General features: G+C 45.7%; 9 protein-coding genes across 9 annotated transcripts; 5 read left to right on the top strand and 4 right to left on the bottom strand.

The window, feature by feature from the left end:
* Positions 1-493: 493 nt before the first annotated feature.
* BGW36DRAFT_363736 (uncharacterized protein) lies at positions 494-1243 on the top strand (the record flags this gene model as incomplete). The annotated part of the gene is made up of 4 exons (XM_046214492.1): positions 494-516; positions 559-714; positions 759-932; positions 976-1243. The coding sequence occupies 4 exons, from the start codon at positions 494-496 to the stop codon at positions 1241-1243; spliced, it is 621 nt and encodes a 206-aa protein (XP_046067496.1).
* Positions 1244-2710: 1467 nt separating this feature from the next.
* Positions 2711-3740, bottom strand: BGW36DRAFT_363735 (putative rRNA assembly protein Mis3; the record flags this gene model as incomplete). The annotated part of the gene is made up of 3 exons (XM_046214491.1): positions 2711-3265; positions 3334-3606; positions 3681-3740. 3 exons carry the CDS (start codon positions 3738-3740, stop codon positions 2711-2713), a joined length of 888 nt encoding a protein of 295 aa, XP_046067495.1.
* Positions 3741-5908: 2168 nt separating this feature from the next.
* BGW36DRAFT_400692 (S-adenosyl-L-methionine-dependent methyltransferase) lies at positions 5909-6963 on the bottom strand (the record flags this gene model as incomplete). Its single annotated transcript, XM_046218657.1, has 5 exons — positions 5909-6090; positions 6150-6388; positions 6459-6580; positions 6725-6790; positions 6844-6963. 5 exons carry the CDS (start codon positions 6961-6963, stop codon positions 5909-5911), a joined length of 729 nt encoding a protein of 242 aa, XP_046067494.1.
* BGW36DRAFT_51608 (uncharacterized protein) lies at positions 6875-7921 on the bottom strand. Its single transcript, XM_046222388.1, has 5 exons — positions 7791-7921; positions 7526-7725; positions 7228-7449; positions 7053-7173; positions 6875-6995 (listed from the first exon to the last, which is right to left on the bottom strand). Exons 2-5 carry the CDS (start codon positions 7564-7566, stop codon positions 6960-6962), a joined length of 420 nt encoding a protein of 139 aa, XP_046067493.1. The 5' UTR covers positions 7567-7725; positions 7791-7921; the 3' UTR covers positions 6875-6959.
* Positions 7922-12032: 4111 nt separating this feature from the next.
* On the top strand, positions 12033-12660 carry BGW36DRAFT_305277 (putative ML domain protein; the record flags this gene model as incomplete). The annotated part of the gene is made up of 3 exons (XM_046212054.1): positions 12033-12238; positions 12299-12515; positions 12577-12660. The coding sequence occupies 3 exons, from the start codon at positions 12033-12035 to the stop codon at positions 12658-12660; spliced, it is 507 nt and encodes a 168-aa protein (XP_046067492.1).
* A 493-nt stretch (positions 12661-13153) lies between these two features.
* Positions 13154-14030, bottom strand: BGW36DRAFT_388221 (putative V-type ATPase F subunit). The gene is made up of 5 exons (XM_046217206.1): positions 13905-14030; positions 13799-13833; positions 13709-13742; positions 13503-13640; positions 13154-13431 (listed from the first exon to the last, which is right to left on the bottom strand). The coding sequence occupies exons 1-5, from the start codon at positions 13926-13928 to the stop codon at positions 13291-13293; spliced, it is 372 nt and encodes a 123-aa protein (XP_046067491.1). The 5' UTR covers positions 13929-14030; the 3' UTR covers positions 13154-13290.
* A 272-nt stretch (positions 14031-14302) lies between these two features.
* On the top strand, positions 14303-15737 carry BGW36DRAFT_304633 (uncharacterized protein; the record flags this gene model as incomplete). Its single annotated transcript, XM_046211989.1, has 2 exons — positions 14303-14563; positions 14622-15737. 2 exons carry the CDS (start codon positions 14303-14305, stop codon positions 15735-15737), a joined length of 1377 nt encoding a protein of 458 aa, XP_046067490.1.
* A 1219-nt stretch (positions 15738-16956) lies between these two features.
* Positions 16957-19908, top strand: BGW36DRAFT_388218 (uncharacterized protein; the record flags this gene model as incomplete). Its single annotated transcript, XM_046217205.1, has 1 exon — positions 16957-19908. A coding segment is annotated over exon 1 (2693 nt), but the record flags the coding sequence as incomplete, so codon positions are not given.
* A 187-nt stretch (positions 19909-20095) lies between these two features.
* On the top strand, positions 20096-21406 carry BGW36DRAFT_327758 (isoflavone reductase family protein). The gene is made up of 4 exons (XM_046212760.1): positions 20096-20258; positions 20326-20610; positions 20680-21015; positions 21097-21406. Exons 1-4 carry the CDS (start codon positions 20169-20171, stop codon positions 21367-21369), a joined length of 984 nt encoding a protein of 327 aa, XP_046067488.1. The 5' UTR covers positions 20096-20168; the 3' UTR covers positions 21370-21406.
* The last annotated feature ends 311 nt before the right edge of the window (positions 21407-21717 follow it).

Below are 21717 nucleotides of genomic sequence, written 5' to 3'. Positions count from 1 at the left end.
ACGCGTCGCGTGCAGTGTACTTCTGATCTTATTACCCCTTTCGTTTTTACCTGCCGCGCTGGTTATTCCAACACCATCAATTCTGGAAGATTTACATGACAGCGGCTCGTCCTATTTGACAGGGAAATCCCTGATGAACAGCCCACAGTATTCTTCGCGGTCTTCACGGCCTTCTCACCAGGAAAAGGAAGATGAAGACGACCTCAATGTGAAAGAAGAGTTCGTCCGCTCTGGAGGCGATTGAGTCGACTGAGTCTTTATGACTGGTAAGCATAATCGTGGTGCTTGGTATGCCGACGTCACGCATGAGGTGAAACTGTTGCATCCAGAAATAGAATTGTCCTCGTTTACAACCTGATCCATCGTCCGTCAGCCAGAGTCCTACAAATTCGCGATAGTGAGATAGGAAGGCTTATTAATGTATTAAATTCCTGGGCTCGTGACGCTGAAAATCTGGATCACTATCTAGACCGTTGGGATGTTGATGATTTCGATGACTTTTGTCCACCAGCGCAGGTCTGTGTACTTTGAAAATCAGCATACTAACGCCGAACTCAGCTTTAATTGGCTCAATAGTGTTGACCAATGCCGTTTTATAAAACTACAGAAGGCATGCCAAAGAGCTGGCTTCGATGTCTTCCTGGCTAATATCACGAAAACGAATAATGGTGGCCTTATTGAAAGCTACGATGAAAGCTACTATAACCATGGAGGGTACAGTAAGGATTCCACATGATTGAAGATTTGCTTTATTCTAGACTTGGGTTTTCGCATGTGTTGGACAGAAATGGCACTGTAGTCGAGAAGGGAGTACCATTCCCCGAAACCATGGTAATTCCAGACGGTGTTTTCGACCGTAATCCTCATGAGGGGGACTCTGAAGGCTTCACAGGCAACGCCGGCGCTTCAACGACTCACTTTGTCGGGAGACGGTAAGTATAATTACCGATAATGACAGCTCTTGGCACCTTGTAGTTTTGTTCTCGCTTCTGATGGGGATTTTATAAGGCGCATTAATCATCCCTCGCAATTCCGCTTCATGTTTGACCTTCATATATTAAAGCATGGCTCCGTTAACGTTAAAGTCGTGCCATCGTGTTATATTTCTGTACTGACTTTGTCTCACAGCCTGAACCGAATGTTCCAATTTCGAGGGGAATCCAAGCCCATGATTCGCAAGTCGTTGCTTTCTCAACCACTGAGCTTGTTCCTGAAATTGGTCAAAGAATTACATATTATCTGAGAGCAACATAGCCAAAAGCTGTCTGGAGCGGAATTGGAATGGCAAGATACTACTTTCCACGCATATCCTATCGGAACGTTCGAGACTTGGAATTAGATGGGAAAGATATAACAACAGCACTAAGTGATCACCCTGTGCTGGGGTCGCTCGAAAGGTAATGCATGATTCTTCGAGGTACATATTACATCTCTGACGGTGTCAGAACTACATCATTTTTGGAGACTTGTTCGAAAGAATACTACTTTTCTTATGTCATTCCTTACAGTAGAGAATGACTATGCACAAAGCGGGAAACGGAATGGAAAACGCTTTTCATCAATTCCTTCTTATTCCCAATGGCGACCGGTATTTGTGAGCGCATGGGTATGGCATGGCGTCTCTCGAACACTAAAGAACAGAGTTCGTTACCACTATTTTGAAAATATATGGAACCAGATATGTCAGCTCTGTCCCCCTGCCACCACCTGACTGGGACGCCAAGATTACTATTCGCTGTGCATGTTCGGATTGTTACCACCGCGCAGATTTATCGATGACCCGCTTATGTTAGTCAATCGTTTTGCGATGGCAGAACGTTGCAGAAACCACTTGGATCAGCAACTTGATAAGTCCCATTTCGCCACAACCACGATTAGAGAGGGTACACCACACAAACCCGAGGTCATAAAAGCCAAAGCTGTGCTTGCTCTCCGTTTTCAAGAGTGGATCAAAGGAGCACGGCGTGCACAACATCACCAAAACCAGTTGTCTCAAAAGAGTGCCTTGAAAGAGGTCCTTGGAAACAGTTATCACTTTATCTTTTCATACGAAAACCTTCAGGCTCCTGAAAGTCTACCGAGACCTAGCGCGCAGAGTATTCGAACTAATCTCCAGCCCCAGAGCTACCGAGTAGGCGTCCATTCAACGGCTGATACTCGTTAGTTTCGCTTCTGTTTCCATTAAAACTTTATGAAAGAAAAACCAGATGTTTTGAGTTGAATGTTGGCGATATAATTATCTTCCTTTGGATTCTTGTTTCTATTTTGAATCGATAGATTGGCGTTATTTTGAGGCGACTTCACCCTTCATGGACATAAATAGGGGGGTGCCAGTTTCAAGGCGAAGGTCAAAGGCATGTCCATACGTTTAGGAACACGGATTGTAATTTTAAAGACTTGAATAGGGTATAATAATCCTATGATAAAACATCAATTGAACACGATATCCTCAAATATCAACCAGATTTTTGTACACCATGCCCACTATGCACACACGCCTAATAGTACGCCAGAATCCAAGTTCAAAAGAGAAGAGAGGGACTATTACTCGTCATCATCCTCATCTTCCGTCTTGCTCTTTCTCTTTTTTTCTTTTTCTTTTCAGAGGACTCCTCCCCGTCCTCTGCATGCTTCCGCTTCTTTTTCTTTTCCTTCTTCTCCTTCCGATCAGCATCCTCGACGGGCGGTACAAAATCCTTTTCTCGCTCCTTCATCTTCTCTTCCCTTTTCTCACGTTGTCTCTCTTGTATTTCTTCCTTACGCACGCGTGCTTTGGCTTGTTTTGACAAGAAGTATTCGCCAGATTCCAATTCCTTGTCGATCTTGCTCTTTTCTTGCGCAGGGGGAAAGGAGTGTAGATCTTCTTGGATTTGTCCGTAAGCTTGTGAGGAACGCGACGTTTTGAAAGAGTGCGCTTCTTGAAATTTGGAAGGAATCGATCCCAGGATTGTCCGGCCATATTCGGGTCCTTGGCCAGCTCCCGCTTGATCATGAGTTCTTTGACGTGATAAATAGGATGAATATTTTCCATGCAGTCTATGACAATTTGACGAATGGTCCTAAGTCCATCGAAAGGACCCATAACAGAGACCGTGTTTCCCTGGACCAGAATGTATGTACTTGTCAACAGCTCAAGAGCTTTCAGTGTCGAACCCGAGGGACCAAGAATGCGTTGCCGGCGTTTAACGAAACGTTCTTTATTATCGACCAAATTGCGGATCTTTATAATATCGCATGCAATATCATCCTCTAAAATTTTTATAGCCTGTTCCATGACTCTCGATCAGTATGCTGGACCCTGAAGATTGTAATTGTGACGATCTAAAAACCCACCTGTTGTGCGGGCACGCTTCGTGAGAGCAGTTTGATTAAATCACGAGCTTTTAAAATGGCTGCCGGGTCGAAGGTCTTCCTCGTAGTCTTGACCGTCATGCTACCTTCGACCAAATCCAATGTGCAGGCAATTCCACGCTTCTCCAAAATCCTTGTGATCATCGGCCATGCTTCTTTCAGATATACCTCTCGATATTTAGGAAACAGAGTCACAAAGGAAGATTCTTCGAGAAAGGAGCCGGCAAGGTTGTGTTCAGGCTTAAATTCATCGATCTATTCGGGCGAAAAGAAGAGTTAATAAGCTCCGCACTTCGATCTTTTTAGAAGATTGTTTGCATTAAAGTTACCTTCAATTTGTCAATGTCTTCCGTGTCCCACGGTTTATCCCTATTGTATGTGGAAGGCATCCTGTCTAGGCTATGGAATGCTTCATGCGAAAAAAGATGGGTGAAGATAAGAATTAAATCCGCAAAGGCGGATGCTTGCCCCAAAATTTTTCTGAATCGCCAAAAGCGGTTAGTGCACTTTGCAGAAATTTATGCCTTAGGCATCTATTTTTCAGTCAATGATAACGAACCGATTTTACTAAGATTGTTCGCATCGAGAATAATCAGAATACTTAGTTATCTACTCTAAGATTTCTAAAAATAGGTAATATTCATTCCAGTGTTGCTCTACCATGATGTTGGACGTTGATTCATTCGTATATTCGACCATTCCCTAATGCTTAATCCCCTGTCTAACACGTCGACATGAATGGGGCAATAATAATGAATCAAAAAAATAATTCACTGTGCACAACTCACCTATATGGACAATACCAATAGCAAGCCGAAACGGACATTTCGCTTTAATGATAAACCACGCTATAGCCATCGTATGTATTCATCGAATCGTTAACGCTTCGTATACCTGTTAAGACCCGTTTCGAGGTGCTTGTAGCTGTAGCTGGCAAATTCTATGGTGGATATTTGGTCCTAATACGACGAGGTTCTATGGATGACAATCCTTCCCATCTGACTGTGCATTGATATGACAAAATCTTGAGCTTTGTTATCGATTGCTCATGGACTTCACGTAAAGTTTCCATGCCGGGTGAGATTCCGGGGTAAGATACCGAGTGAGCTAACTGGTGCAGTAATATGGACTGGGAAGCTCCGTTTGCCAATAAGAAACAGGATGGCGGTGAACAAGGGCGTTGACCTTGGGCTGTTAGAGTTCGGTCATTAATTATCGACGATCTTATCCATAAGTGCCGGGTCCACCGACAGCTTGGGTAAAGCTTTCAACCTGATAACTCGACCAATATGACACACTTGAGAAGTGTTCTCTTTTCATAGTGATAAGTGTTCCATCGTTGCCGGCTCATTGCGGAATCACGTAGCGGGATCGCAGTGATGTTAAATCAAACCTGCTTTTCCATCGTGCATGACGGTAGATCTCATCCCTCGTAAGCTTCGCGCTAGGCATATTGCTAGATTCAATGCGATCTATTGCGAACATTGGAAGCAGTCCTATATTTGTTGTGGGTAGGAGAACTCTGGGACTGGGTCACGAACAAAGAGCCGACGCGACAAACAAAGCCGAGGCAGTGTTGATATGTCACTTTCCGCCTGTTTATCTCCGACCGAATCGATTTTCAAAATGCTTCTGATGTTCTTTGGTTAATATTCCATAATTGATGAAATCAAAACGTCAGCGGCGGGTTTGAAGAGGACGTAACCTTTCGCGTTCTTCATACTTCGGTACGCCGTATCTCCGCACCATTTCTTCGAAGCCCAGGGTCCTGGTTGAGTGTGTCATACCGTGACACCTTCAAGGGAGAGTGGCCCAGACGACGACAGGTATATTCGCTCCAAGAAATGCCAATCCGTCTATACGTACAAACCCCTTCATAAAATGGAAGCTCTGCAACAACCTTCCCAGTCATTCAGGTTAGCCTTTCTTAAATCAATCGGAATTATCATCCTTACTGATATGATAATTCGAAATGTCGTTTTCTAGAATAATCATGCACGCAATAGTGAAGTCAGTGCAATGGGTTCGCTCTTGCCTTCTAAGAAAAGTCAGGTGACGGGATCACTCGTACCTCCTCCAAACCTTCCCTTTCTCACCCACAATGACTATCTGACCTCGAAATTCATGCCTCCAAAATTGAAATCCTTTCCATCATTCAATTGAGACACTTATATACTTGTCTCATTGGCATTGATACCTTTGCAAGACAGACTCTGATCTCAGACTTGCCCCGCTCTGAGAACGATCGACACTTCCCTTCTAGCAGCAAGGTAACCATACCTGACAGTCAATACGATTCTTTCCGATATCATCGAGGCACAAATCAAAGTAGATGTGGATTCAGAAGCTTATACTTGACAATTATATGTGGTAAATAACAGTATAGAAACCCTATCAATTCAGCTTGTCAATTTCTCGCATGTGCTCTTTCACATATGTGAGTCATTTCTTCCTCTTCTTGTAGGTTTTGATGAGGGCTAATATCACAGAGGCTTTCGGCCGATTGCCACATATCTAAATCATATGAGCCTTAGTAATTTATGGGACTAAGGATTACTCACAACGGAAAATAGGCCTTCAGGCTCAAATCATCTGCTTCTGCTCGAGCTCGAGAGATCAAATCCCAGAAGTCCTCTTCGGGCATATGAAGACGTTGCGTGAATGGGTAGAGTGCAACTGACTCTAAAAGTTGGTGAACGTTGGGTCTGTTGGAAGCACCAATTTGACGTGTGCGTGAGTCTTTTCTCTGGCTTAGTTCCATGAGTGATATCGCAGTGTCTTGATATCGCATATCATACCTCGAGCCCATGCAGATAATGGAAGCTGAATCATCGTTGTGTCAACTTCTACCAAGCCGGCTGCAGTCATCAAACTCCCGAGCCTCGATCCAATTCTCAAATCTTTTAGGTCTTCCAACGACCTGATATAACGCCTACTCCACTCCCTGAGCGCGTGCTGATCTGTCAGAGACCCGTTATCCGATTGAGTATTATAATTTAGTTCGATCATCTGGACCCAGCCACCACGTTTCGTTACCCTGTTATACAAATATTCTGTTAGACCTGTTTAACGAAGAATGATTCTAAATGTCAGGCCCAAAGACTTACCGCACCAGGTCACGAATATAGGAAGTCCATCGCGACCTGTTTATTCCCGATGCAACGAGTCTCGAATGTACCAAATCAAAATGTCGAGAAGGAAATGTGAAGGAGCGGTTCAAGTCGTCAATCTGCAAATACGATATTCAGCAAGCGGTGCTTCGTGATATGAAACTCAGTTTTGGCTGCCTCTCGCACAGTACTGTGAATCCACAACTCAGACATGACGGTGGCTTTTACACGAAGCTTTGCGAACCTTCAGGGGGAAGACTCACTTGCAGCCATAAGTTATCCGGTAGATCGAGGGGCTGAAGATGTGGCGATATATCAACACCAATTACCTGCATGCAGAGGATCAGCTCTAGCACCTGAGCGCGATCCTAAACTAACCTACCTGAGTGCTAGGATAGCGCTCTGCAACCTCGACTGCCCAGTTTCCCCCCCCACAACCACAGTCCAATATTCGACGAGGGTGATTTATCGGCGGAAATATAAGACGATTGTCGAAAATCATATTAAAGATTTCCTGTTGGAGTCCGAGTCGGTCTATCTCATCCTGAGAGGGTTAGCCATTTCACAGTTGAAGGTCCGCAGAAATCGTACATCGTCGATGGGGCAGAAATAAATTCGATTGTTGATCGAATATTTCTGGAACTCTCGACCGTGGACAACTGTAATTTCCCGAAAGACATCATCTAGAGACGTCGTTCCTGCGTCTGGGTTGCTTGGACAGTATTAGTTGAATCACCGTGGATGTGAACAAGAAACTGTCTCATACCTCATTCTACTCAGCCTTCCACCACAAGGGATTTCTGAGAAAGACTCAACGATGTCGTCTGGCCGACGATAATGGCCAATACCGTTGTATTTGGGTTCAAGATACGAATGTATTGGCGCAAATGGAGTATTGGAATAGAATTCCGCGTTGATGGTTACTCGGCAGCCGCGGGAAAAGTGCTGTGTATGCTTGATTCGTTCGCACTGGTATTGTCTAACAAGCCTGCAACCGATCACTAAGAGAATTGTTGCCCAAACGGGACAAGGCAACAATGGCGCTTAACGATACCAAGACATACAGGCTATTCACGATTAAGGAGTCCTTTTTTAGGAAACGCATGGGATAAAGCCTCGTTCTGCTTCAATAGGCGATCCCCACCACTATCTGTGAGATGACTGCCTGAGGCTGTTCTGAATGCTGACCGAACTTTGTTTTCAACTTCGCTATTGAAGAATTCTTTCAAAATATTCTATTGCGTTTACCGAGGGACCATCAAACCTGCAAGAACAGTAGCGTTTCATTGGTATATTGTGGTCACAATTATGGGCAGGGTCGGCGCTTACTGTGAGTGACTCCGTGAGGGATATCCGTGGCTCTCAGGTCGGACGCTTTGCCCAAAAAGTGGGCACACATCTGGTCTTCCAGGACAATAATGAACCAGCTAGGACGAAATTAGCGGTTTGCAGATGCACCATTCTTCGTCACCTGTGACAATAACTCTGAATAGCATTGATAGTATTCGTCTAGTGGATCCAACTGGCCAACCTACCACCATCCAAATGGAGGGCCCACGTTCCGCTCGTGTCACGATTGAACCAAGAAGATCAATGCAGTGCTGTGAATCGGAATTCCGCAGACAGGTATCCACTTCCGTGATGTTTCCTATTACTCGTGGGTCGTCACATCGATTCACATTGAAGCACATCGACTGATTCCATGTTGTGGATGACAGGTGTCAATATTTTCACTAGAAGTCTTTAATGGATGTTTGTTTTCATGCAGTTATTTCGATGCATTTTTGTTTGTAAAAGCTTAGGAAATTGTGAATTTGCGAATACCTGTTCCATTGGAAATGCGAAACTGAATACGGAAAGTCCATTACGTCGCATTCAATGTGGCTTTTTAGACAAAGCACGAAGTAATTTGGAGCTTATAACCAGGCAGTACGGAATATCAGATGAGATTGATGCACTGTTTACGGTGCAATTTATTCAACAAAAGTCATGTTTTGGTATCGTGCCATTCTCACGAGAAAATATCGGCATTAGCCGTCAAGTAGTGTGGAGGACCAATGTTACTAAATTTCGCAACAGCTTAGATGCAGGTCCTAGACTTACGGTCTCCATACGCCTATTTTGTGAATTTCGCTGACATCTCACCGCTTCTTTGTGTGCGACTAATCGAAGTGAAAAAGTATGTTACAAAAATCGGCCATGCTCCGGGTCAAGTCATGTCTATAATATAGACCTAAAACGCGTGCTAAATTCTACATGACCTCCTGGTGTGGTTTCAGTGATTGTCAGCCTGGTATGATATTGTTTCCTCTTGCAAACCACGAGGGGGGTAGATTACAACGGCTACAAAATAACACTTTGTTACTGTGGAAGTCGTTTTCAAGTCTCAGCTCGAAGGATCATTAGTGAACGGATACATTTTTACATGGAAATCCCTCCTTGAATTAGTGACCGATTGCCAAGGGGCTTTTCTGGTAAAAATTTGTCATTTACTGATACCGAAGAAAGCCAGATACTATGTTGTTGAAGTTTTAGACCCCCTCTTGGTAATTTTCAAAACACGGGATCCATCAAGAGCCAAAGAAGTATTGTCTCCGACGCAACTTACTCATGCGCAGGTTGTTACCGCTGGTATGGCACACCATAACATAGTTCCCGTCTTCCCGACAATGATCACAGTCCAGTCCGACGCATGTAAGAGAGGAGCTCATGCAGGAAATGGGCGGGAACGGACGGAAGTTCTATCGCGGTATCCAGACTGTCGGGTCGGCCCTCTTCCAAACCAAAGAAAGACGCATTTTCCACATTGATTTTCAGAGCCGCACCACTTCCCTGGGGTAGTAAGCTACCCAGCGCCATGGTTCACAATTGTAAGTTTCCGTGTTTAAAATTTCGCGAGCATAGTACAGTGCACTAATATCGCGGGCCGTCCGGTCAATTCTGCTACAAATTCTTCACTATAAAAATGGAGACTGCTTTAGTGTTAGAAACGGCACGGGCCTTGGCCGTTTTTCACGAGGGGAAGCGTTGGTTGATTCGTTAAAAATTTACAGCCACAGAGTAAGTTGCCGGAGCGCGTGGGACTGCCTCCGGTCCACTTTCACTGAAGGAATACTTGCTGCGTGGCACGCGAAGGAACTCCCAATCTTACAGGAATCAAGTACGGAGCATCCTATCGGCAGCAGAAAATTCTCTATTATTCACTTGACTTATTTAGACTTTTTTTCCTTTTGGTTTATTGGCATCTCTCGAAGACAGCAGCATCTATCAATCAGATACTCAGCGTCATCCCGAACTTTCTGGAAACCGTGTTGCAGTCCACATGAATTTTGATTGGCCATCTTACGCATTATAGTTGAAGGCCGCCAGTAGCCCTTCTGCTACGAGGATGCGGCTAGGCTGGTGAAATTAGGAAGGTCCTTTGCCACAAATGCAAGTACAAATCCCGCCTGGAACGGCCCCCTTCGATATGGGATGTTATACGAGGGATTCAATCATACAACAATAATGATTACGCTATGAGTACTTACTATTGCCCTCTGTACAGAGTAGGTGAATAATATTGTACCGCCCCCGCTTGGTTTGTTGCGAATCATGCATGTAGCCGGATTAAGTACCTGCTGGCTATGACGATCTTCGAATCAAAGCCTAGAGAACAGGGGCTTTCTCCGCCTGTTCACACCTTGCAGCTGAATGCTCGCTGTGAAATGAACCCGAGAGCCAATAGCTTGTTTATCTAGTGACTAGGTCCTAGTTTTCACCGGTGTATTTACCGGGTAAATATTAATCGACCAGCCACACGATTGCACGTCATTCTGAAACTGGGCTTTGGTCCGAACGGCAAATAACAATGATATGATCCACAGTTTGCAAATCACTTAGAAACCAGTTTTGAAAAGATATTTAGTGCTGCACCGAATCAAGGCTTTAGCCAACATCTTGAATTTGCCACGACACAAGACTGGCATGGCCCACAATAACACGGTGTCAAAAAATGCAGAAGGAAAGTAGAACTTTGTCAAAGCAGCAATCGTTGGCAACCGCCTTTCCTGGAATCCTTTTTAAGTCAATGTCTTAGGGAGTGGTAGTCAATCACTGACAAATACGCGCCAAAATTTAGTCAATTTGTTGTGTGTGTGTGTGTGTGTGTGTGTGGGCTTTTGAAGCCGACGAGGGAACGAAAATGCCACCGTCAGCTGAATGACTGAATACAATTATTATTTGACAGCATCTCGCAACAGTTTCAATAACATTGAAAGTGTGTTTAACGACCGTGGTCGACTGCATGCCCGCTACTACTCGTCATATTGTATGTCGTCACTTATCACACACTATTGAAAGACATTCCTAGCAAGCAGCCATACTCATCACTTGATTATGTATGGACTCGCATAAAATCACTCGATATTTTGTCTCGTTCATAGTAATGGAAGATCATAAGCGAGAGTACTCCGCCACGTCAGTGATTTGAGTGCTGCAAAGGTGAAGTGGCAGCCGATTGGCCAACATCCCTGCAATATCGGTAGGATTGTGATTTTGTTAGTTGCATGAAATGAGTCTAATATGTGAATGCTTTTAAAGTACATGCATATGCAGCATGCCCGATGTATCTGCATCGACAAATTGGGATGAGGTATCGGCTCTAGATGTCGATAGTCAGCCTCAGTAATGCAAGTGCGGAAGGACTACATTTGATAACGAGGGTTGTTGGTTGCGGGATATATGCATATGTATATCAATGATGTTACGTGCTCACTGCCTGATCCCCGCAAACCTTATACAACTGCAGTATTCCAGATAGAGATCTTCGGGGTCGATTAAGTGCATATATGGGCATATGTATGATTTAAGGTATGTATGTATCAATCGGGAAGATCAAATATTGAGCGCAGCGCCCCTACAAATATATATTTATGTACTACATGCGTCGAAAGTTTGTTTGGAGAGGATGGGTTGCATTGCTCGAGGAATTCTACTATTCAACCCTATAAAGGAATACATGTACCCCTCTCTCCGAAATTTATTCATTAATCGATGGTGGTATTAGAGAATTGAATATTAGACGGTCATGTGGTACTCAACCAGGATGTCTGGTGGGGCCGCAATTAGTCTTACGTAGTCGCGCTAGTCTTTTTTGGACAACCAGTTACAACAACACGATTGGGCTGCCTGCTGCATAGGCGATCTTCAACACCATAACAGTCTAGTAGAGCGTCATACTTATAAGTTATGGCTGCCGATGTTTATTGAGCAGAGAGAATGCGAAAAGACATTCGTAGCACGTGCAGCCACTAGGATTGGTGCGATGGCCGGGCGGTGAGGGGCTGAGACGTGCGTGTGACCCATCACGTGGCGTGCTATTGGACGGCGGCTTCGTCATTTCACAGCCTCCTCTTTTCTCTCTTATCACGACAGGAACCTGCAGCTCAACCACTCAAATCACCGCCATAACATCCATAGCTAAGTCGAGTGCTCGCAAGAATCCGCATTACAATTAGAGACACTGCTTGCAGTTGCTGCAGGCTCAGATACGTGTGGCTTTCCCCGTCACCACCCTCGAGCTTCGTCGCCATGAAGCTCTTCTCCGCTCTCCTCCTCGGCGCTGCTCCTCTCCAGATCTGGGCTGCATCCCTGCCCTTCTTTGGCCAGTCCCCCTTGAGGCCTCTCGAGGAGGAGTTTCCTGTGCATGGTGAAAACCCGCTGGGCTTCTGTGCTGACCCTTCAGACGACATCCTGGAGATCACTGCCGTGAATCTGTCGCCTAACCCGCCAGTACCGTATGTCCCTTCTGATAAGGATGATCCCGATAATTGCTAACTTATTTACCTGTTTAATAGTGGCGAATCCCTCACGATCGAAGCCGAAGGCATTTTCCACGCCCCTGTCGACAAAGGCTCCACGCTTCACCTGGAGGTGAAATATGGACTGATTCGCTTGATCAAGACCGACGCCGATCTCTGCGATGAACTCGAGGCTAATACCGATCTGAAGTGTCCATTGCAAGGGAAGCAGAAATTCACTAAGCAAGTGGAGATTCCTAAAGAAGTTCCACCGGTAAGGAATCCCATCATTTCCATGTGGACTTGAGAAAACTTTTTTAACTCTTTCTGCCTAGGGCAAATATTCCGTTCTCGCTGATGTTTTCACCGAAGACTTGGAGCGTGTTACTTGCCTTCAAGCTCGTAACATCGTCTTTTAATAATGCATAATGTGTCTACGTTGAAGCGATTGCTGAATACATGTTACCCGCTTTGCCATGATTCTTGTCTGTTTTGGTGCTGCTTATTTGTGTGTCTTGCCTGTTTCTGATCAAGTTGGTCCTTTTGTCTTCGACAATCCTCGAACATACCCATAATCCGTGTCCCGGAATAAATTTCCCGTGTAATAGCTTATCTTTTGCATACTGCTGCTGAACTGTGCATTGTTTAGATCGGAGAGTATCGGTTTTTGCTCGTGCTGTACGCCGCCCTTTTGCGTTTACCAGTTTCATTCTTATACTAGCACAACTAGGAGTTGGCTTGTTCTTTTGGTGGTGATTATTCAAATAACGGTACCCCTGTGGACTTGTTCTGAATGTTAAATACCTGTACTGCGTGTTATATTTGTCCAACATTGAAGCAGTCAACAAATAAGTAGTCTTCTGATTTCGGGATACTAAATGTGATATCCTTTGGAGAGTCAAGAACCCGCCGTCATCAAAAAGAGTAAATTGTATTTTTTGCAAGTATTGAATATAACGTAGATCTGGTCTTGTGAATATAGAGACAAATGTGCAATAACGCCTGAGAAGCCATGATAAGATATAAGCAGAACAAAATGAGTACCCCGCCTACTCCCCAAACAACCTTCGTACTCGTCGTAGAACACTGTCCTTTTCTGGATCGTATGGATGGTCCTTGCTCGGAATCTCTAACACGGCGGGGAAGGCTTCCGTATACGAATCGACTGCCGGTCTGATACGTTCGGCGACCTATTGAGTATAGAATATAGCTTAGCATTGGAAACATCTTTGTCAACAAAAGAATATCATCTAATTCGTACGTGTTGGTTGATCAGCAATATGCCAATATCTTTCCTTTCCTGGGTAAAATTGTGAAATGCCTTCTCAATAGCAGATGTCTCGGTCTTGGAATCGACGACAAGGAAATTTCGCTGCAAATCGGGAGGTTCGGTGACATGCTGGAGGTGATGTTAATGCTTTGATCTGAGAATAGCTAAGCTGCTTGTGAGGCGATGTCTGGACGTACGCCGATGCCAGCGAGTAAGAGACCTGTGACAGAGCTTTGATAGCGAAGTCAGCGTAGTCCAGCATAGAGTAATCGATGGTCAGAACTTACTCTTCATCTCCAATTACAGCCAGGAATTGCCGGTCCTATTCTCCACGGCCGTGGTCAGTTGACGGTCGCAATGCGGGGAGTGTTTGGCTGGATTCGGGGATGGTACCTTGTAGGCGGCAGCAGCAGCCATGATGACTAGGCCGAACGTGTAGCTCGGGGATAGTACAGGTCGTTAATTATCGGCAGCTTCACTGACTGCAGCCCCGTCTCTGTTCTTTGCGTTATGTCGAGCAGTCAATGGTGAGCACAGCTCAGCAGCCCGTTCCGCTCCTGCTAAGAGCGAAGCTCCGGGCTAAGCCGCATCGGGCGGTTGTTAGGCGGGCTCATCTCTGTTTACTTTTTGAGCTTCCACTTCGACCTTCCTAACCACCTTTCACCAGCTTCGACAAGTCATCAACATAAGAGCCGCTTGCTCTTGTTTTGTGGTCTAACTCATGGGCCGTGTGAGTCGAGGCTGAATGAATATCCCAAGTTGAGTCTTGAACTTTCAGGCCCTTCGCGACCATGCCCCGACTCGTGCGTCGCCGGCCGCTCTCTGAGCGCATTGCCGGCTTTTTTAACCCTTGGGATTTTCTGCTATGGATATCGGAGGAGGTTGACTCTAGTGACTGGGATCAGCTCGAAAAGGACTGGGCCTTGCCGCTCGGTTTTGCGTTGAATTTTGTCTTCTTGATCGCCAGAGCAAATAGCGTCACCCGAATCAGTCGGGCAGACGCTGATATATTCGGCGATGGCAACGGTGGATTATCCTGGCTGAGCTGGTTGGTGAGTTGATATGGTCGAGCTTTAATGGTGGAATTTGGCTCATAGAGATATATGCTAGGCCTCGTTTTTTGTGCATATTCTCGCTTTGTTCTCCGTGACAAATGCCGTGTATACCTTCTGGCGAAAACGGCGATACCGTCTTTTCGAGTCTTCAATCGATAAAGTACCAGCTACACCCTCTGCGCAACGAGTTCAAGTGTCCTCCGCTCCGATGTCAACATCTCCTATTCGCTTCCTATCAAATATCTTGACCGGTGAATCCGCCGAGTCGCGACGTCATCCTGACCCGAAACGTGATGTGTGGGAGATCGCTGTTTGGGATCCCTTTCCGTTATCACTTCGTCTGTTCTGTTCGTTTAGCCCGGGCCATGTGCTTGTGTACTGGCTCTTTCTGCCCACACTTTCTTCTGATCCTCGGCCGAGCGTTACAATATTTACCACGATTATTCTCGCGCTTTTACTCTCCGTGCAAATGTCATTCCTTTCGACTTCATTCTCCCAGCAAGCCAAGGACTCAACCTTGGTTCATAAAGAGGTGTTACATGAATACGATACGAAATTCGTTCATCCCCGAACTCACCCGCTTATGAGGGATGTTGGTACTCAATTTTCTGAAGAGTATGCCACACAACCGGGTCCGGATGATCAATACAACCAAGTTGAACTTTGGACACCGACACATGTCATAAATCGGGGATTTAAGACAAGCCCGAATCCAAATTACCTCGGTCATGTTGACCCCGACTCAGCAAATAAACAATCATCACCTTCTCGACGACAGTCATTCATGCCATCTAACCCATCAAGCGGCATTCATACACCTAGCCATCTACGCGATGCGTCTCCAGTTATCCAAAACAACCCGTCAAACATGCGCCAGCCTCATTTCAGGCAGCCAACAGCGTCCGTTGCTGTAGGTGACGGTGGTAGCCTTGGTGTCTACTCTCACGCCAATTCTCCTCTTAGGAAATCCGCGTCAGCGAACTTTATCAGAGACCGGCCAGGGGCAGACAATAATCTCAAGGATAGATTTGCTCTATTAAGCCCTGCGAAGAGAGGTTCAAGTCCATTGAAACGGACAAGCACCCCGGGTGGATTGAGTAGTGCAGCCGGTCCACAGCAGCGATGGGGACATATTACCGAGGGAAGTCGAAGAGAAACAGGCTACTTTTGATAAACAGAGCAAACACCACTGGATGCTTTATTGTTGGATTCGATTCAGCAGCACATCCTTGTCACATAAAATGGTGACCGTCCACCATCTACATGTAAATTGTATTTTCTTAAATTTTAGCCCAACGCGATACGAGAGCACCATAAAGGGCACAAATCGCACCTGACTGGCATGAAAGGGAATCTATAACTGGAGCTCTTCCCATTTCCATACTTATATAATCCAATACACGAGACCTCATTCTGGACCTGTCCACAAAAACATTGAAACTCGTGTAAACCGTGAACAATATGTCGCAAACATTCATTGTTACTAATGAATGTTCAACGAAGAAGAATTTTAGAAAGTGTGCTTGTTCCCATTTGGGACATGTCCGCTGGATCCGGTAATTCGACAACGATAACCCTAATCGAACGTGTTATCAGTTGAACACTCAACATGTCACACACATACCGCACGAAATAACGACACGTAAAGTCTCTTACTGGTACAAATTATGGTTGGATATTTTGTTTCACGCTCGCGCCTTCCGAAACGCGGAAGGCTCTGGTCAGGAATGGAAAGAGGTAAGAGATTTGGCTGGGAGAGCTCCAGTCGCCCCTGCATTGTTGGAGATGACGGGGTTTGTCTTCGAGGCTAAAAATTACCCCGGTGAATTAAGAAAGAATTACCTAAGTCGAACCGGCTGAGCGAGACGCGGTTTTAAAAATTGGAGGGGTTAGCATTCCACATGTCTTCTGGTGGTTCTTACATTCCTAATCCCCAATTCACCAACCACCATCCGTCTTGCATACCAGTGTCTCCATATTCTTAATTCAATTCCATGAAATCTATTGGATCAAAGCGTCTCCTGCCACGAATGTCTGTCTCCCCATCCATTCCCATTCGCTGGACACCTGTCCCTGTGACAGCTCCACCAGACCGTGATTCGTCATAGCCACCATCTAACAATCCGCGAACATGTCGAAATGGCAGTCCCAAGCCACGCGGGGGACTTTTGCGCTCAGTATGGACCAGAGCTAAGCATCTACTCCCAGATCATTCATTGTCTCAACATCATAACTTTGAACACTGGGATGACTCCCGGTTCTCCACGGCTTCAAGATACTCTCTTATGTTGCCTAGAGCGTTTACAAGCAGACAGTTCACAGCCGATGAATACGACATTGGACCTGATTACCTGATGTCAGGTGCGGTTTGCGCACGCTGTCATGGAAGTAGCAATCTAGTTGGAAGTGGTCCTGATATCGACATGAATAGTAATCAGCTTGGTCCGAAGAGATCCTTTGAGCGGGACTGGAAGGAGATTAGACAGCGCCTCGAGCGGAAAATCGCCGCTGCTGCTGCACAAGCCATCTCTGCTAGACCGGGCGGCGGTGAGATTCGCAAACCAAGATGGCCTCTGACGCCCCAGAAGCAAAAGGGTCCGAGGACATACGAGGTGAAGACGGAGGACAAACTTACCAAAAGAGGAGCAAACCCGAGAACTGGCATGATCAGCCCAAGTAATCGTACTGATAGCTCACGAGAAGACCATGTTCCGCGACCACGGGCCAGTCAGAAGTGGAAAGTGAATGGGAATCAGTGGGTCTGCGTTGACGTCTCCCAGTCGCCATCTTCGATATCATCTGTGTCGGAATATAAACTCAGTAAAACAACATCATCTGCTGGATCGGAGTCAACCGATACGTCGTCGGAAGGGTGGGGGGATAGATTTGTTGTGAACATGCCATCCGCCAAAGAACCCAATCCACCGTCAATGACGGATGAGGAAATCCGCCTGTACCAAGAGAAGAAAGGGAAACTTCATGCGAATGAAATCAAAAGGCATGAAATGGATGCCTCGAAATCACCAAAGTCCAGCTCGGCTTATAGGAATACTCCACATCCTAAGAAGATGAACTCGACTCCTGTCCTCCAAAAGGCCATGACGACGAGCTCTTTTCAAACAGACACATCACTATCCGGTTCGTTGAAAAGCGATGGATCACGACACTACTACAGCCCAGACGAAGTTGGGCAAACCAGAGTTGGTTCGCTTTCAGATGAACCGAAATTGAAACAGAAAGATTTATACCACAAGCTCCGAGCAGAATGCTTCATGGGATGTATGGGAATGGATCAAGCGGGAGCAAAGAACCCAGATGAAGTACTCTTATTCCCTAACTTAGACGACGAGGAGGAAGAGCGACGCTCACCATGTCCCGCGCCGAAATCCCGCAACACCGACGAGGCTTTTCGACGACCGGGTAAATTGCCAGTGCCACAGGCTTCTAAGATACCTCAAATTGCTGGTCAACGGGTCACTAGTAATCCTCACAAGGTTACGAGCAACATACCCGTAATATCCCGACCGACAGCTCTGACAATTCCTCCCGCGTTGACAGTGGTACATGCAACAAGAATCCCAAAGCCGCCTACTAACGGGAGTCCAGTGGAACGTACTGCTACTCGAAAAGAGGAAGATGTTTTTATGAGTGCTTCGAATGTCCCTCGTGTGGCGCTGAAACCTATTACGAGAAGTACAATTCAGCCATTCCGGACTCGTCCACCGAGAACTTTGGCTCAGAAGGGTTCCACCCTGCGACACAATATCACCACACCCGAAAATGACCCATTCTTTTCCGAGAATTCCTCTTCAGAAACATCTCCAACTGGTCATCCTCACACTACAGGTGACGAGGAATACCGTTCAACATCTATCTCACCAGATTCTGATGGTTCTGCTCACATCGCCACACAAGATTTCGCACCTGCCTCAGATGATCACCCCTTTTCTGCACCGACAAGTGCTGTTAGCATGAAATTAAGTCCAAGCGATATCTTTAAAAATATCCCTAGGAGAGGGCCACCGCTTGACGAGATTCATTCACCAGCGAAAGAAAGAGCACTAAATGAGCTTCTAGTCAAGAAGCAGCGTGCCAAAAAGGCACCCAGTGTTGCTGAGTTGGACGGTCTCCAGGTCCCTCAACAACTTCCAAGCCCACCGCTCAGCGCGTCGCCATCTCCACCTCCACGAAGCAAACCAAGAGAGCGAAAGGGCACTCACACCATCAGAATGGAAATCAGGATGAAAGCAGAAAAGGCACGCCAAGGTGCCGAGGAGGCCAAGTCTGCTTCAAGCCGGTTAACAGCTGCTCGACAACATGCAGAACGACTCGCAGAAGCCCGTGCTGCGTATGATAGGGTAAAGGCACAGAGCGCCGTTAAGGGTATGAGGCCGCCTATGGATGAGTTGCGAGAACAAAAACTCAACACTGAAAGGATAAACGAGGCTCGTAAAGCATACAAAGCCGCAAAGGCTAAAGAGCAGACAGAGAACGCAAGTGAGCCACAGAAGCAAGAAGCTGAAGAGAAGCCCAAAAGCACGACCGCTGCTTCTACTTCTGTTCCGCGGAGCAGCAAGCCTTCAGTAGAAGCAAAGCCGGTGCGCAAGTCTCGAAGAACCGGTGCGCAGCGGCGAGCACCTTCTCAAACAGAGAATAAGTCTCCTGATGACACTATTGATAGCGGCCCGAAGAAAAAAACTGACACCGGAAATTCGAAGAGAGACTCTATGCCTGACCTCAGTCCTTCGATGGGAGTACTGTACCTCTCCCTCATCAACCTCTTCGATTTTCTTCACCACAAACAAATCTACTCTGACGTTCTTCGCTACTCTCAGAAACTCCCACAAATGGCTCTTCACTGCTTCAAAGTTTGCAAATCTCTCGCCGAAGCGTGGATCGAATTCAAAGAGACCGGAACTCTACCGAAGTCATGCACAGACGATTTCGGCAACTTCGCAAAGGATATCGGCCAAGCCCTTGTTAATTTTGCTGTACTAGGACTTGTGCTGATTGTGGTTGGTAGAGCTGCTGGTTACATTGTTGTTGTGGCTAGTTGGATTGTCTGGTTTTGCAAACCTTTTGCATGGGTTTTTGGAGGATTCATTGGTAGTACTAAGTAATAGCGTTTCCCTTTTTTTTTTTTTAATAATATCTTTTTACGACTTGAGATGACTAGCTGTGAAGGCAACCAGGTGGCGTAATGGATGAAGAACTTGATGGGTTTGAGCATTTTTATTGTCGTTTTATTCGTTCTTTTGGGGGTATCATTCATGACGGGATTATAGGGTTTACTCAACCCGAGTTCAGTGCTGACATGGAGCGTTTAAATTACTAGATAAAGGACACATACTATTTAGGAAATATCATGATAAGCAAATTACAGCACGTATATACAATTCGAGTCATGTCAACTATTGATAGACAATCACTACGATCAATTGAGCCCACGGTACAAAGTGGGATATTTGTCAGCGGTGGGATAACAATATTGAACCATTGTAACCATCACCATTATCAATGCATCCTAATCTGTTCCAACTACTAATGCTTACTTTCTTCAATCCACATTATGGTAAACACCTGATTAACCTCTCAACAAAGAATGGCAACCATCAAGGTTGCCCTGGTTGGCGCAGCGGGTGAGACTGGGCAGTCAATCGTGAACGGTCTTCTCGAATCAGAACATACATTCGTATGAACCCTCTAACTTCTGCATTTACAAACGTTAGATACTAAAACAAGAATATTAATTCCCTAAGCAAATCTCCGCCATCGTGCGACCCTCGTCACTAACCAAGCCCGCCAATGTTGATCTTCAGAACCGCGGTGTAAACCTCATCTCTGCGTCTCTCACAGGACCGCAAGATGAGCTAATCATTGCCCTAAGTGGCCATGACGTTGTAATATCAACAATCAGCTTTGCAAGTATCGAACAGGAAATCCCGCTTGCCAATGCCGCCAAACGTGCCGGTGTAAAGCGGTTTGTGCCCTCTGGTTGGGCACCTGTTATCCCCCCCGCTGGAGTCATGGTAGCTCGAGAACTTGTACGTATCAAACCAAACAATTCGGAATATTCCCCATCCACAATACTGGCTAATATGAAATAACTGCAGAAGGAGAAAATCCTCAGCCATGTCCTCATGCTAGGTCTCCCGTATACCTTCATTGACGTCGGATGGTGGTATGAGGTTACACTCCCGCCGGTTCCATCTGGTAGACTTGATTACTGCATAATTCCAAGTCTGAAGCCAACCTGGGATCTTGGGTTGGATGGTAATGTGTCAAGTGCGATGACGCATGTCGGGGATATAGGGAAATGGGTCGCAAAGATCATTGCAGATCCGCGGACGCTGAATAGAAAGGTGTTTGCGTATAATGAGGTTTTGACGAGGAATCAGGTATATGATATTCTGGAGCGGCGCAGTGGTGAGGAGATGGAGAGGCGTTATGTGAGTTCTCCGCTTGGTTCATGGTTTATTTTGTAGAGTATTGTTTTCGTATATGCAGGCTAATGACTAATCGTATGTAAGGTTTCTGAGGAAGAGGCTATCAACACAGTTCAGACTCTCACGGAAGCTTGGAAGCAAAGTCCAGGAGATATAAATGCTGGGTTTGCTTTGGCTATGGGGGAGTATTTCTATTCGTGGGGTATTCGGGGCGATAATCGACCTGAGTTCGCCAAATATCTAGGGTACTTGGACTGCAGGGAGCTCTATCCGGATCAAGTGTCGTATAGATCATTTGATGAATATGTGCAAGAGGCGTTGGAGGGAAAGGCCAAGAGGGTGCTGAAGGATTGGTGATTGATATACTTGTAACTTTGTTGAGCGTCTTCTGTCAACTGCTATAGATGTGAAATGTTTGTGGATATTTTGGTTATATACTGCTATCGCAGATTTAAAGTATGGTATTTCCTATCTCTCCCCCCCTCTTATCGGGTGACATCTCTGGTAATTATACCAATGACAGATGTATGGATGTTGAATGTTGAATTAGAACATGGTTTCCGAAAGCAAAAAATGTAAAAAGCAAAAAATGTAAAAAGACATGTAAAAGGCTCTCCACCGGAAAAGAAATACAGAAAGGTAAAAGAAGAATGTGAAAAAGATGAAAGATGCAGTTGAGGTATCTTTATATCGAAAACAAGAGTC

The sequence above is a fragment of the Talaromyces proteolyticus genome (genome assembly GCF_021365285.1).
Source record: "Talaromyces proteolyticus strain PMI_201 chromosome Unknown BGW36scaffold_12, whole genome shotgun sequence".
NCBI lineage: Eukaryota > Fungi > Ascomycota > Eurotiomycetes > Eurotiales > Trichocomaceae > Talaromyces > Talaromyces proteolyticus.
The sequence above is the reverse complement of the archived record's forward strand: the minus strand, read 5'-3'. Positions and strand labels throughout refer to the sequence as shown.